Source organism: Saimiri boliviensis, chromosome 12 (assembly GCF_048565385.1).
Source record: "Saimiri boliviensis isolate mSaiBol1 chromosome 12, mSaiBol1.pri, whole genome shotgun sequence".
In the NCBI taxonomy this organism is placed as follows: domain Eukaryota; kingdom Metazoa; phylum Chordata; class Mammalia; order Primates; family Cebidae; genus Saimiri; species Saimiri boliviensis.
The window spans coordinates 85,572,970-85,583,785 of record NC_133460.1 but is presented as its reverse complement, the minus strand read 5'-3'; the positions used below and the strand labels follow the sequence as shown (position 1 = coordinate 85,583,785).

At 53.1% G+C, this 10,816-nt stretch overlaps 2 protein-coding genes across 2 annotated transcripts; one reads left to right on the top strand and one right to left on the bottom strand.

Annotated features, from left to right (window-relative positions):
- Nucleotides 1-1,905: 1,905 nt before the first annotated feature.
- On the bottom strand, nucleotides 1,906-7,438 carry TWNK (twinkle mtDNA helicase). Its single transcript, XM_003922288.4, has 5 exons — nucleotides 6,178-7,438; nucleotides 5,747-5,987; nucleotides 5,094-5,201; nucleotides 4,634-4,775; nucleotides 1,906-3,422 (listed from the first exon to the last, which is right to left on the bottom strand). Exons 1-5 carry the CDS (start codon nucleotides 7,436-7,438, stop codon nucleotides 3,102-3,104), a joined length of 2,073 nt encoding a protein of 690 aa, XP_003922337.1. The 3' UTR covers nucleotides 1,906-3,101.
- Nucleotides 7,439-8,076: 638 nt separating this feature from the next.
- Nucleotides 8,077-9,783, top strand: MRPL43 (mitochondrial ribosomal protein L43). Its single transcript, XM_003922290.4, has 3 exons — nucleotides 8,077-8,315; nucleotides 8,431-8,537; nucleotides 8,660-9,783. The coding sequence occupies exons 1-3, from the start codon at nucleotides 8,185-8,187 to the stop codon at nucleotides 8,899-8,901; spliced, it is 480 nt and encodes a 159-aa protein (XP_003922339.1). The 5' UTR covers nucleotides 8,077-8,184; the 3' UTR covers nucleotides 8,902-9,783.
- Nucleotides 9,784-10,816: the final 1,033 nt, after the last annotated feature.

Sequence of the window (10,816 nt, the reverse complement as noted above, 5' to 3'; positions counted from 1 at the left end):
TTGACCTCCCAGGGGGCATGGCTGGGCTTCTCTTAGACTCATCGAGTCCCACCCACAGGCACAAACAGGAAGTTGGCCTGTATTGCAAGGAGGCCCCAAGGGCTCCCTCCCGCCATGGCACTCAAGGCAGCATGTGGGTAGGTCTACAGGTATCTGGGCCATATGGGCTGCAGGAGACCTCGGTGAGTTGTGGCTTCTGAAACCCATCCACAGCAGAGAGGAAGTTGCTGGAGGACCAAAGTTGACCCCTCACAGCCAAGTGTGACACACACTGTCCATCGGAGGACAGGACCGCAGATCCAACTGGACCCGGCTCAGCCAGGCCTTTCCTGAATTCTCAGGGCGATGTTTTTGAAATGTTTTTTCTTCCCAATCCACCGAACCTGTGAGTCAGGGAGATTCTTACCATCCAGTTGGCTGTAGGCTAGTCCTGTCACAGGAAATCTGCATTTGCCCTAGGGACCCCCCCCCCCCCCCCCCGCCACCACTGCTTTCTAGAATCCAGGGATCTGAACAGACTGGGCCCGATCATGATATGGGGTGTTTAAGGGAGGCATGGAGTAGAATGTGTTTGTGCAGGGAGTGGGGCTGGGGGCTCATTGGCTTCCCCTCCTCTTCATTCTGGTTTGTGCTGTGTGGGGGTGTCTACTGGAAGGCTGGGACGAGACAAACAGGCAAATCTGTATCTATCCCTCTATTCCCAGTTCACAGAGACCTAACAAAGGTCCCCTCCTGGAAACTTCTAAAGGATCTCCTGAGAACCCACCAGGCATTCCAGGGAGACAACAATGTGGAACCCACATCCTTCCAGGTAGGACTCCTCTGGTATTGTGCCTCTGGAAGACACGGCTGCCGTTCAATATTACAGGCTCTGGATGAGGCCTAGACCAGCCAACGGCTGGGAATGATTACTGTGGGATTAGGGAGGCCTGGCTCCAGCCAGTCTGGGAGAGACCCCCAAGAAGGGAGGCCCTAGAGGAGCGCTCCCCACCCCCAGGCTCTTCCTCACAGAGAGCAGCTTTCCAGCAGCCTTGCTCCGTCTGCTTCAGGAGACATTGGTGGCCAGTTCTCACACTCCGGAGACCACAGACCCCTCCATCAGTACCAGAAGCCCCTTCTTAGGTTGAAAGGAAGACCTTGACAAGGCAGCCCTGCTTCCAAAGGGAGCAAGCAGCCTTCCCCCGAGCCTTACAAAAGGATTCTCCCCAGACCTCTCAGAACATCTCACGACTCTTTTAGGCAAATCCAAAGGGAAACTGGGACTTCTGGGTATCAGAGGACGAGAGATGAGAAGGTGTCATCATTTAGGCGTATTTCTGACAGTGCCTCTGGATCACCTGTTTTACAGTCGCCTCCAGGGCTTGCTAAATAGGAGGATTACTGTACTCCTCCTCAAATTTCCAGAATGAGAAATGTATGTGGTGGAGGATGGGGTGAGAATGGGGCCCAGGTGCTACATCTTTCACAAATCTCCAGGAGTTCTGGCACACATTAACGTAAGAGAATCACGGAGAGGGTACAGGAGATGGAGGGCGGTAGAGAGGATTATGTTGAGTCTGAGTCCACTTGGGAGGTGAGTGGCTCACATCACAGAGGAATGGCCAGTCAGGGAGGGCCCGGGCATGTGGCCCAGCAATGAGCACCTGTGCCAGGAATCATTCAAGATCCTCAGGGAAGTTAGGTGTGAGAACAGACCATCTTGTTTTCCCTAGGCTAAGAAGAGATGGAAAGGGGAGGCGGAGTGTGAAGGCCCTTTAATGTCCCTGCTTCCTTGGAAGCCCCACCCCCACCCTCCACCCAAAGGCTGCAAGCAGTGGGAGGGAACCCATCTATTCCCAATCCTGAGGGAAATTCAGCTACGGACTGGGGAGACACCTGGTGGATGAATAAGAAAAAGCACAGAAACAGAGGCAATGGAAAAATATTAGTAAAACTGGAAAAGGCTCTACAAAACGTCCTAACTCCAGGTATCTGAGGCAGCATACAATGGCAACAGTATCTAGGTGGCAGGCACTCTGGGCTGACAGCTTCCTTCTATGGCTCTATGGCCAAGTAACCCAGTGGGGGGCAGCTCCCACCTGTGAAGCCCTGATATTGCAGGGCTAAGCACCTAGAATCCAATTCTAGTCATTGCTACCTCATGCCAGGCTCTACAAAGTGGGGAGCAGAGGGGCTTGGGACCCACCATATTATCCTCAGACCCTGAAAGCCCAGGCTGGAGTTTTGCATGAAGTCGCCGATGGCTCCCAGGTTCAGGGGGCCTGACCTCACTGCCTTGGATCTGACCTGCTCATTCCTACCTCAGGGCTTGGTATTTCCTTTTCCCTCTCCTGGATCCCCTTCTCTGGATGTTCACGTGGCTCTCTCCTTCTAGTCGTTAAGGCCCCAGCTCACATGCCCTCAGCTCAGACACCTTTTCAGACCACTTATCCACAGCACCCTGCCAGCATGCTATCGAATTTCTATTTTCTTTTCCCTTTTTTTTTTTTTCTGGAGACAGAGTCTTGCTCTGTTGCCCAGGCTGGAGTGCAGTGGCGTGATCTCGGCTCACCACAACCTCCGCCTCCTGGGCTCAAGTGAGTCTCCTGCCTCAGCCTCCTGAGTAGCTGGGATTACAGGTGCGCAACACCATACCCAGCTAATTTTTCTATTTTTAGTAGAGATGGAGTTTCACCATGTTGGTCAGGCTGGTCTCGAACTCCTGACCTCGTGATCTGCCTGCCCAAAGTGCTGGAATTACAGGTATGAGCCACTGCACCCAGCCCACATTTCTATTTTCTTTACAACATTTTTCATGGACTAAAACTAGGTTTTCTGCTTATTTGCTCATTGTTTGCTTGTCTCTTCCACTAGAATGCATGAGAGCAGAAAATTTCTCTCTCTTTTCAGTGCTATATATACAGGGCCTCGAACAAAGCCTGGCACACAGTGGTTTCTCAGTAGTCTGCTACACTGAATTTTCTCACTTTGGAAGCCTGCCCTAGGTTAGGCCTCTAAGACATACAGCTCATGACCACAGGATACAGAAGCCCTCACAGAGTTTTATGCCCCAGCGTGCCTGTTCTATCAGGCTCCTGTCAGTGACCAGCTCTGCACGGTCTTCACTTTGAAGGCTTGGAGGTATCTGGCTGGTCGAGACTGGGGGCCTTGCCTGAGCAAATCTCAGAGTTCTGTGGTGTAGCCCCCTTTTTGCCAGAAGAGGGCTTTTTGGTCACTGGTCCAGCTTCATCCTTGACCTTCTTGAGCCGAGTCTTGTTCTTTGGTGGAGTGGAGAAGGTGAGGGAGCTCTTGTTGAACTCAAGTGGGAAGACACCTACATCTCCATCAAAGCGGTTCTTGGACACCTGCAGATACCGTTTCCCTGGCCCCGTGACCAGCTTCCTGTCCTGCAGGATCAGAACGTTGTCTGCTTCCTGGCTTGCCTGGGGAACAGGAGACAGAGAGAGGAAAGCGGGAGTAAGAAGACATGAGCAAAGCAGAAAGGCAGGCTGACAGGGCGGGGAGGAGTGATAAGAAACGGGAAGAGGGAAAAGTACTTTCCCTCATCACAAAGCTCTTTGAACTACTGACCACGATACTGGGGCCAATAAAATCTTTCAGTTCCCTGACAAGCTTGCTGCTCACACACTGCCCATGCTGGTCCCTCTCCTTCTCCACAGTGGGCCACCCCAGTCAACCTCAGCTTCTTCTCATTTAGGTCTCAGTCTAAATGTCACATCTCAGGAAGGAGACCATTCTTTTTTTTTTTTTTTTAAGACACGGTTTCGCTCTGCTGCCCAGGCTGGAGTGGAGTGCAGTGGCGTGAGCACAGCTCACTGTAGCCTCAACCTCCCAGGCTTAAGCAGTCCTCCCACCTCAGCCTCCTGAGTAGGTGGGACTATAGGTGCATGCTACCATGCCCAGCTAATTTTCAAAAGTTTTTGTAGAGACGAGGTCTCACTGCTTTGCCCAGGTTGGTCTCAAACTCCTGGGCCCCAGCAATCCTCCTGCTTCGGCCTCCTAGAGTGTTGGGATTACAGGCGTGAGCCACAGTACCCTGCCATTTCCCCTCTTCTGCATTACTTTTTCCCAGCTCCATGTTTGCTACATCATGGCACATGATTTGTGCTCCTTGCCCTGAATTCCCTGTGTCCAGCCCAGGCCTGGTATGTAACAGGCATTCAGCGTATCACTATAAGCTCCAGGACTGTGCTGGGCCTCAAGGCCAGAAGGCCCTCCCATTTACCTGATTGTCTAATACCCATTGTCTACCAAACCTCAACCCAACCTTTGTTGTCACCTCCTCTGGGAAGTTTCCCAGATGTTCCAGGCTGACTCAGACATCTTTTCTCTTTGCTCTCCAAATACTTGTGCTGCCCTGTCATAGCTCTTATCACACTGAGTTGCAATCTCTGTCTTACTGTTTCCCACATGAGAGGATGTGAGCTTTTGGAGGGCAAGGAGAGCAAAGAACCCACTACTATCAGCCTTTGTATTCCCAGCACACACATTCCTCATGTCATGACCCCAGAGGCATTGTCTCCTGCCAGCTCCAGATGGACAGTCAGGATGATTAAGGCTGAAGGAGGGCTGTCCCTGGTCCCACATGCCCATTCGACTTTCTAAAGCTTGAGCTCCTCTAGGGGCCACTCACTTTGGCTGAGCCAAAAATGGATGCTGTCTGCAGTTCCTTGTCATCATCCTCTTTCCGGGGGTGAATGACCAGCGTCACATGGCAGTTATTGTCTGTCGCAAACTTCCGAAAGACCCCAACAATGTAGTCTTGAGCTGCAATCCTGCCCCCATCCCAGCAACACAAAGAGCTTATTAGACAGCGAAGGGCAAGAACGTACCCAGACTCTCGATCCATTCACATCTCCCCACAAACTACCACGACCCACTCTACCTCCCTCTACCTAAGGACTCACTCAGATCCCTGTCCATACATCCTGCTGCCACACCCCACACCTCCATATGATGCACATGGGGGTGGTACGTGCCTGCACACATTTCAGAAAATAAGAGAGCACACCGTGTGTGCCTAGAGGCCAGCTGCCTGAGAAGGGTGTGTTGTATGTCCAAGTAGGCTCAAGTTAGACAAGAGAGGATGTCACCTGTCTGTGGACAGCTGCTCGTGACCCATCATGAACTGCAGGTTGTCGATGACCACATGACAAATGTCGTAGACGTAGACTGCATGTTGCATTGTATCTACTACAGTCCTGAGAAGAGGAGAGGCAAGAGTTTGACAAGTTGTCTCTAGACCACCCCAAGCAGAAGAACGGGCATCCTGAAAACTCTCCTGGCTGCCTCTTCTGCCCTTCTATTATGATGATTTGAGATTGGGTCTTGCTCTGTAGCCCAGGCTGGAGTGCAGTGATGCAATCACGGCTCACTGCAGCCCCAACCTTCTGGGCTCAAGCAGTCCTCCTACTTCAGCCTCCTGAGTAGCTGGGACTACAAGTGTGTGCCACCACCATGCCCAGCCTAATTTAAAAAAAAATTTTTATGGGGGGGGGTGGGTCTCCCTATATTGCCCAGGTTGGTCTCAAATTCCTGGGCTCAAGTGATCCTCCCACCTCAGCCTCCCAAAGTGCTGGGATTACAGGCATGAGCCACTGTGCCCAACCCTGCCCTGTCATTCTTTGAAAAACTACAAAGCTAAGGAGCTGAAGGAATTCCTGCTGGAGCTGGAAAGGCAACCACAGGTTCCTGAGTGCTGGAATCTGTCTGGGAAAGCGAGGTGCCTGAAACCTGGGAGCCTCACCTGATGCCCTGCTGCCCATGGAAGGTCATGAAATAGAGGGGCAGGTCCTCAAAGCGGTTGGCCCAGTGATCATATTTGTCCAGTTCATCTTCCAGCCGCCTCTCTGCAAACTGTGTCAGCATGACCCGGGCTAGTCTCACATTGCTGATCTCGAAGCTACCCCACAGAGTGTTCACCCCCTGGGAACACAAATCCAGGGCATACTCACTGATGAATGTTGTCTTTCCACTGCCTGTTGGCCCTGCAGCGGGTGGAACAAGCCTGGGTGAGGAGGAAGTCCTACCCTTGATACCAAAATATAGGTCAGGGCTTTAACACCGGAGGGAAGCGGCAAACTTCCTGTTCAACACTGTCAGTGGCCCAAACCCACATGCTTTTGTCTCCTGATCCTCTGCCCCTTTACCCTAAGTAGTGATTTCTCAAAGGGTTACCTGTGAAGACCGTCAGTTCGCCCTTTCGATGTCCCTTCAAGATACGATTGAGGTCTGGGAAGCGGCTCCAACGGAGGCCAGCTGCTTGCTCCACATTTGATAGTTCTCCTAGCACCTCCTCCCGAAGCTGCCGGAAAGACACAATAGACTTGTGCCAGGCAGGCAGGGCAGTGCGAATAATACGAGAAAGATTTAAGCCTCTGTTCAGGGCCTCCAGGGGATGAGGCTGCTGATCTCCCGGCCGCACCAAGGAGCATCGTTTGGGGTTCAGTTTTCGCGCAAACAACTTGGCCGCTTCCCAGGACCGAAGGTCATCCCCTAACCAGAATACAATCCGCCGGAACTGTTCCAGGTAAGGGAGTAAGGCAGGGGGCAAGCAGCTTGTTCCTTGGGGTAGAGTAAGGGTAGGCAGCCCCGTGGACTGGCTCAAGGCCAGGCTGTCAAGCTCGCGACTCGTCAGAACCACCTCAGTATCTCGACGACTAATCAGTGGTAATCCAAACAGATTGTGGTAGGCACTCGGTTGGGGAATGGTGGTTTCCTCGTAGCTCACTCCATCCCCCCGGCATTTAGCCTCTAGTAGCTTCAGGCCTCGTAATCCTGAGCCCCCAGGGGAGAACCAAGGGAAGACAAGACTGCGAGCAGGTCGCAGATATCGCACACTGAAACGCTTGAGTGTGTCATCTGTAATCTTGGTAAGGCCAAACATTGTATTAGCCAGCTGAACCTCCTCCGGATCAGGCAGCTCCTGGAGAGGTACTGCTCGGTTCCAGATCCTCCAGACCTCCTCACTGTCCTCAACTTCTGGAGCCTTACTAAGCAGAAGACCCTCACTGGCTCCATCCCCTTCCCCCTCCACGCTAGCCTGAAAGTCTTCCCAGCTCCCCTCTGCTAGGCTGGTCATGCAGAGAAAGCAGCCTGTGGTCTTGTCAATGTAGAGGCTGAAAGAAGAGGTCGCAGCAGTCTGGTCTTTGAGCTGCGAAGACTCTACAAAGGGGCTCGGTGTCCGCAGGCAACTGTGGCCATCCTGGAAGGGGATCCCATGCTCCCGCAAATACTGGCGGATTTTGGTTGCAGTTACAGGCAACACTGGTATCTCCAAGTCTGGGAGAGCCTCCTTCCTGTACCGTCTTCGAGGAGGCCCTGGGGCCAAACCTCGGGGCAGGCCCCTCCGACCCATCCACTCCCCACGCTGGGGTAGCAAGATACGGAGGGGGTTCCCACCTCGGAGGGGGTTCCCACCTCGGAAGAGGACCCACATTCCTAGCCAAATGTGGGAATTCACTACTTGAAATGCCTTAGGTGCCTGGTTAGCGTGCCTTCAATAGACCAGACTCTAGGTATACCCCACGCAGCACTGTGCGGAGCTCACTCTAGGTGGCTTCTTTCTCTCCATGAATGTCTCCTCTTCAGACCCTCTACGTTGCTACTTCACACATATGCCCAGCTACATGACCCTTTCACGTCCATGTCCTTCTACAATGGCTCCCTCACCTCTATGGTCCGTTACTGTTTCTCTCCACCCCCTCAGCTCTCTGACCCTCTATACAGCTCCTCACTGATACGCTTTCTCTGCATCATCTCCTTACCTCTACTGCCCCTCCACAGCATCTCCTGGTCGTCCTCACCCCTACAGCCATCGGCATCCTTTTTGCAGTCCCTCTGCCCTAGGCCCGGACTAGAGACCCTCTTTCTCTGCTCCTTCCCCTCACTGGGACCTCAACGCTGCGAGAGCCAATTCCCGAGCCCAAAGGAATACCCGTCTCTATCGTTCCCCGTGTCTTCACTCTGCCCTACTACTCTGAGCTCCCCCGCGCCGTCCCCTGGCCCCGGGTGACCACTCTCGTCTCTTCCACTTCGCCGGCAACGTGAGTCTCCCGCACACGCTACTCGCCTTGACCTCGGAAGCAAAACTCCGTGAGTTGTCGTCCCGGAACCGGAAGTCTCGAGGTTTAGTCCCGCCCTCTCTCCAAGCCGCTAGGGCTCCGCTGCCTCTTAGTAGCAGCTATGACTGCGCGCGGGACTCCGAGTCGCTTCTTGGCCAGCGTTCTCCACAACGGATTGGGTCGCTACGTGCAGCAGCTGCAGCGTCTGAGCTTCAGCGTCAGCCGCGACGGCCCCTCGTCTCGCGGCGCCAGGTGAGCCAAGGGAAGTACGCGGGCGCGGGCGGGGGTGGGGATGGGGGTGGCGACGACTCCCGGGTAGGTCGACCCGGGTTAGGAGTCTTACTGCTCACTCTCCCGGGCCCCTTAGGGAGTTCGTGGAACGGGAGGTGATCGACTTCGCCCGACGGAACCCAGGGGTAGTAATATATGTGAACTCGCGTCCGTGCTGCGTGCCCAGAGTAGTGGCCGAATACCGTGAGTGGGGTCGGGCTCAAGCTGGAGGGCGGGATCCGGGGCTCGGCCCGCTAGCTTCCCTCTCGCCTGGCCGCACCGGCCAGCTTCCGCTCACGCACCCACTTTCACCTCTCTTCTGCCAGTTAACGGGGCTGTGCGCGAGGAGAGCATCCACTGCAAGTCGGTCGAAGAGATCTCGACGCTGGTGCAGAAGCTGGCCAACCAGTCGGGCTTGGATGTGATCCGCATCCGCAAGCCCTTCCACACCGACAACCCTAGCATCCAGGGCCAGTGGCACCCCTTCACCAACAAATCGACTACGTTCCACGGGCTACGCCCCCGAGAGGTCCAGGATCCGGCCTCAGCTCAGCTGCAAGCACAGTGAAGAGGTCCCACCAACTCCAACCCCAGGCTTTGGACTGGTTCTCCAGTAGAGGTGGTTCTTCCTCTTTGGGAGTCCAAGCCCAGGTAGACAAATGGAACCCGTCAATGGGGAAGCTGACACAGGTTCTCCTTGGGATAAAGAAGAGCTGCCTATTTCCAGTGCCTGCTTCTGGGGGCAGTGACCTTTGTGAACCCTTAATTTTTATCCAAGTGGCATCCCTAAAACCTGAGATGAGGGACTTCAAGGGTTTTCCAGGGCCCTTGATTTTGAAGTCCAAATTGATAATAATGATCTCAGAACACAATGAGAGGTCTCAAGGCTGGCTTCTGAAGAATCCGATATCTTGTTGGTACAACAACTGAGCTATAGAGAGCTCTTCTCTGCTCTGATGGGCTAGGCACTTCCTATCTGTGTGAATGTTTGTTTAAGGATTTATAAAACCGAGATTAATAAACTTACCCAAGGTCATTTCAGGTCTTACTTCAAAATGTGTGCATATGTTAAGCCCTGGCCCCAAATTTTATTGTTTAAAAATAGATGCAGAACATGTAACAACTCTCAGGGTGGTTAGTATCAAAGGCCACGTGGTTAATAAAGGCCTGACCCCTGAATGGGAGAAGGGAGTGATTCTCAGCCCAAGCCCTGGGTAACAAGCTTTCTCTGGTCTTAGCTATACATCTCCTTCCCTTTTTTTTGTGCAGAAATAAAATCTATGTCCCTTGAGCCAGCTGGTGGGGGGTACTGAGAACCATGGGGAAGGGCAGGAAGGCTGACTAATGAGTATTTTCTAGGCTTAGTTTTTTGTTGTTGTTGTTGTTGTTTTTAAAGAGGGGGATGGTGGGGAAATGAGAGGAAATAAAAATCTAGAAACCCTTGTAAGAATTCTTGAACTGTTTTTCTTGCCATGCCCTAACACCATGATTAATGAATAGTGTGAACCTTAATAAAAGGGCCTGTGTGCCTGCCAGGGAGTCAAGATGGAAGCTGAATATCCCAATTTCCTCTGCAAATAGTTGTACTGGGGAGCAGGGCCAACCCTGGAGACAGACATCACTTCAGCACCTTCTGTATAGGCTTGAGCCTGTCCCCTGGTGATCAGGGGTGGGCCTATCTAGATGAAGCAGACTACTCATAGCTGTGGGGAAAGAGGGTGTTTATTAACCAACAGCAGGGGGAGGAGCTGAGCCCAGGCTCCCCACTCTGTCACATGCCTGTTCCACCCACCTGGTGGTAAGTAGGGGCATTCCTAAAGAAATGTAGCCATTCTCACAATAAATACATTCATTGTGGGGTGGAGGTGGGAGAGGCTGGGTGAAGGGCAGTAAAAACCCGTGGGATTCCACGTTCTCAGCTACAAAAATAACAGTCATCCTCACCCGAGGGGGATGGGGGAGCTCAGTCAGGATTGATTGTCCCAGATGGGCCTAGAGACTTCAGAGGCCCTTGGACCCTGAAAGTGCCCCGGTGAGGTAGGACAGGGGTAGGAGCTAAGCATCCAAACTCCCAGCCTCTGCCCTTTGCATAGTTCCAAGAACGGGCTTCATGTGCCAGTTGAGACATCAGATTTGTCCTCCCTTTCCCTGCTGTAGTCTAGGGGAAGCAAAAGCGTGATTTCCCCCAAAAGAGAGGCTGGCTCATTGAGTGCAGTGTTGGTCATCCATCCTAGGGAAGGGCCTGTGAGGACAGCCAAACGGGAGGGGGATCTCCCTCTGAAATGTCCATGGGCCAAATCCAACAGACACAGGTCTGAGGCAGCAAGGGGAGGCTCAGAAGGTATATGTGAGTGGAAATGTAAGCACATGTGTGATACAGGTGTGTGTTAAACCACATGTGCAAGGGGATGGGGCATGCCTGGGGCTCTGTCTCCTAACTCTTGAGAATGACCAAGGAGAATGGGGAGGCTGATTCACAAGGA